Source organism: Myotis davidii, unplaced genomic scaffold (assembly GCF_000327345.1).
Source record: "Myotis davidii unplaced genomic scaffold, ASM32734v1 scaffold874, whole genome shotgun sequence".
Taxonomy (NCBI): domain Eukaryota; kingdom Metazoa; phylum Chordata; class Mammalia; order Chiroptera; family Vespertilionidae; genus Myotis; species Myotis davidii.
In genome coordinates, this window is record NW_006285611.1 from 292,434 (window position 1) to 297,088 (window position 4,655).

Here is a 4,655-nt window from a genome sequence, read left to right on the forward strand (position 1 = left end):
CAAAAGGAACTTGCTATAAAAAGACACCATTTGGGTCTGAAAGGGTACAGACCTATACACTTACATAGTAGTCACTAGTCACAAATAAAGTTTACTGAAATCGATTTTATAGCTGACAAAATCAAGAAGAGAGAGAGAAAATTAGTAAATTAACAAAATGTTAACTTAACTAATAATAGCTTCATAAACACAAACACCTCCAGTGAGGGAATTTATGTGGAAGAGGAGCTCTCATTCATGACTGCCAAACATAAAAGCCTTAAGCAAAACCAGATGAAAATATGTGCAAAACGTCTGTGAAGAAAAATGTTAGAGAGATACCAGAGTAGATTTGAAGAAGTATGAAGACATACATGCTCTTTGATAGCCAGACTTAATGGCATAAAGGTGGTAATTCTGCTAAGTCAATTTATAAATTTAATACTGTCCCAATAATACTTGTGGGAGTGCTAGCCAACCTTTATGAAAAGTAAGCACTACTGGGTATCCCATATACTGCTGGCTGCCACATGTACATTTAAATATGAACCATCCATATAGCACAAAAAGTATCTTCCTCTTTGAAAGGATTTTCAGGCATCAGCAAACAGACCTTTCTAAATTACCATCAAAATCACACCATGTAGGCAGCTTAAGGCTGTTAAAGGAATCCGTGCAGCCCTCATGGTGGACTCAATAATCACAACTAGAGTGGTGATATGAATCCCCTTGTGTTTCCTTCTTTTATTATTGGGGCTTAAGGAAGACAGTGAAATCCTTAGGGAACGACAGTTCACCAAACCTTTGGGTCTCCTAGGATTGCAGAAAGCATTTCCTCATATTTCTTCTGGGGATTATTTGTGATTCTGGGGATTAAATACCTCCTGCACACAGGAGCCAAGGTGGGATGAGCAAGCAGCTCAGACAAATACCAGAGTGACTCACTGTCTTTGGAAACTTCTCAGAGTATCTGTTCAGTACCACTCATCAAGAGAAGATGAGACATCAACCCCTCACCAACACATAGAAGACAGGTCAGGTCACAGGTCAGTATTTGGGACAAAGGAGAAAATATTGTGACTGAGTGGGACTAGAGCATTACACTGCCCAGTGCTCCTTCGAGGGTGTGTTTGCTTGGCACCAGGTCCGTGCCATTTTAAAATTTCAAAAAGAGACACAGTCTGGGGGGTTGGCTTTTAGGTATATCATAATAAGTCTGAATTTTTTTAAAAAAAATCCAGATTTGGAAAGCTCCAGAGTTTGCTATCTCCGCCCCATTCATTTCACAGTTAAGGAAGCTGCATCTAATATAGGAATTCACGAAGTCCAAAAAAATAATTAGTGGAAAAAACAGGACTATCACTAGGATTCTAAACCCTTACTTCAGTACTCTTTACATTTAAATATGCAAAAGCAGGTGATACATCAAAATCTAAAATACAGATGGTCTATACTTGCAATATTTTGCTGGGCTTGTTTTAAACATTTGAATTATTGTTAACTGTGAAATATGCTTATTTACTCACTATTCTACTGTTTCTTCAAGTGTCAGATGGGGTTGAACTTTAGCTAATGTTAGTCTCATGTAGGTAGATATATATAAATATATATGATAGGAAGCACTACTTTCATCCGCCTTAGAATTAAGATAACCTATTATGAATGTATACACTCCCACAAAAAAACGCATAATTCTATCTGCTTTCTTGTCTTTCCTAAGCAATAAACCAATTAAAGTAGATACTCTCTGATATCTGCCTTCAGGTTTAGATAGAGGATGTTATTTATTTCTTAATTCCTGCATTTACTTTGTTTTGTTTTGGTTTGTTTTGGTTTTACCCACAGCCTTTTTAGAATGCTTCCGTGGACCAGCTATTCATCCAATTAAAGAGAAAATAACAAATGTATGCTCTTATGTAACCGCAGAGTCGAATAATGCTTTCTCTATTCTCCCTGAGGGAGGGATCCTTGAATTGTAACTTTGAACTGAGCTATGAATAACCTGTTGGTTGGCAATAGAATTGTCCAAAGACATAGCCTCGTTATACCCTATGCCAAACCCCTAGATACTTCCAAAGATTAGGGAAACTAAAAGACTAAGTCTATGTCCAGGCAAGACAGGGGGAAAAGGCAAGAATAAAATAAAGAGAGTTCACCTTCATTAAATCACATATAGACAGAGAACAATAAAGTGAAGTGAACTCGAGACTCTACTCAGATGGAACCAGCTCTGCTACTTATTGGTTGTCCAATTTGTTGAAGTTACATAATATCCAGTCTTGTTTTTTTCCTATATAAGATGGAGATAATGGTGGTACCTACTTCATAGGGTTGTTGTGAGGATGATATTAGGTAATATATGCAAAGCATTCAAAGTTCTGGCCTACAGTTAATACTCAGTAACTTCTGCTTTTTCAAAATTATTATCCTTTACCTTTTCTAATATTTTTCACCCTCTTCTCCAAGTATTTCACTTTCTGTAAATGTGTGTATGTATGCGATGTCATGTGTTAGACTTTGAGATCCTTGAATATTTCATTTATTTAATTTTTGTGCCTATATGCAATGAGAGTTCATATTTATTCATATCTATCTGCTTTGTTTTAGGAGGAAGGAAGGGACACTCAAAACTGTTCTTCTTTACTGATTAGTAAGGCAGATAAATGCATAGATCAGGTCATGCATTGGTACCATATGACAAGTGATCTCAAAGCACTAAGGTCTTTGGAGAAGCAGAATTTACAACCCCACAAGACACTAACATCTACTCCTATTTTGACTGGGCACCTGGAGAGGACACACAACCATCACCTTCACCCTATAAGTCATAGAATCTAATCACTGGGAAGATTTTTAAGGATCACTCCAAGCAATAAGCCAAATCCAGGCACACACAAAATGGAAAAGATGGATAAAGAAAACCACTCAATGGTGACTGAGTTTATCTTTATGGGCATCACACAGGACCCTCAGCTGCAGATTATCTTCTTTGTGGTCTTCCTCTTGGTCTACCTGGTCAATGTAGTGGGGAATGTTGGTATGATTATCCTCATCATAACAGACGCTCAGCTTCACACACCCATGTACTTTTTCCTCTGCAATCTCTCCTTTGTGGACCTGGGCTACTCCTCAGCCATTGCTCCCAGGATGCTGGCTGACTTCCTAACAAAGCACAAAGTTATCTCCTTCTCCAGCTGTGCCACCCAGTTTGCTTTCTTTGTGGGTTTTGTGGATGCTGAGTGCTATGTCCTGGCTGCCATGGCCTATGACCGTTTTGTGGCTATCTGTCGACCCCTCCACTATAGCACTCTCATGTCTAAGCGAGTCTGCTTGGTTCTCATGCTGGGTTCTTACCTGGCTGGTCTGGTGAGTTTAGTAGCTCACACTTCTCTCACCTTCAGTTTGAGTTATTGTGGTTCCAATATTATCAACCACTTCTTCTGTGAAATCCCACCACTCTTGGCCCTCTCCTGCTCAGACACCTACATCAGCGAGATCTTGCTCTTTAGTCTGTGTGGCTTCATTGAATTCAGCACCATTCTCATCATCTTCGTCTCCTATGCCTACATCCTCATTGCAATCATCAGGATGCGCTCAGCTGAGGGCCGCCTCAAGGCTTTTTCCACTTGTGGATCTCACCTCACTGGCGTTACACTTTTCTATGGCACAGTGATGTTTATGTACCTAAGGCCGACATCCAGCTACTCCCTGAACCAAGATAAGTGGGCCTCTGTGTTCTACACTATCATCATCCCCATGTTGAATCCCTTGATCTATAGTTTACGGAACAAGGATGTAAAAGCTGCTTTCAAAAAACTAGTTGGAAAAAAAGCTCAAGAATAACAAAAAATTAAAATGTGTTATTATCACAGATAAATGATAGTGATAGAGGAATGGTGGCAGAAAATTTTAAAAACGCAAATACTTTGCCAATAAACACTACCCAAGGTACCATCTATTTGTTGAGTGAATCTTAATTTTGGAAGAGTTTTATGTAACCCATAACTCTGTTATCTGAAGGAAATATAAATTAATATTTTTGAAAGATGCACTGAGCAAGATTCATTACTTTTTTATTTTTTATATATTTTTAATTTCTTTATTGATTAAGGTATTACATGTGTCCTTATCCCCCCATTACCCCCCACTCATGCCCTCACCCCCCTGTTGTCTGTGTCCATTGGTTAGGCTTACATGCATGCATACAATTTCTTTGGTTGATCTCTCCCCCTTACTCCTACCCTCCACTACCTTCCCTCTGAGGTTTGACATTCTGATCGATGCTTCTCTGTCTCTGGATCTGTTTTTGTTCATCAGTTCGTTGCTTTTTTATTTAAAATGTATTCAAATATTGGTTAGAAATGAAGACAGGATTTGATAGGGGAAATAAATACATGCATGCATACAATTTCTTTGGTTGATCTCTCCCCCTTACTCCTACCCTCCACTACCTTCCCTCTGAGGTTTGACATTCTGATCGATGCTTCTCTGTCTCTGGATCTGTTTTTGTTCATCAGTTCGTTGCTTTTTTATTTAAAATGTATTCAAATATTGGTTAGAAATGAAGACAGGATTTGATAGGGGAAATAAATAGCCCCCCCATTCATATTCAGCAAAAACTTGCAAGTGCTAGGTACATGCCAGGAGGGTACAAATACAAGGTACACATTTGCCAA

General features: G+C 38.7%; 1 protein-coding gene and 1 pseudogene across 1 annotated transcript; both read left to right on the forward strand.

Annotated features, from left to right (window-relative positions):
• The first annotated feature begins 2,868 nt into the window (after positions 1–2,868).
• LOC102760987 (olfactory receptor 1019) lies at positions 2,869–3,881 on the forward strand. Its single transcript, XM_006756316.1, has one exon. The coding sequence runs from the start codon at positions 2,878–2,880 to the stop codon at positions 3,820–3,822; it is 945 nt and encodes a 314-aa protein (XP_006756379.1). The 5' UTR covers positions 2,869–2,877; the 3' UTR covers positions 3,823–3,881.
• Positions 3,873–4,655, forward strand: part of LOC102768974 — a 5,885-nt pseudogene continuing 5,102 nt past the window's right edge.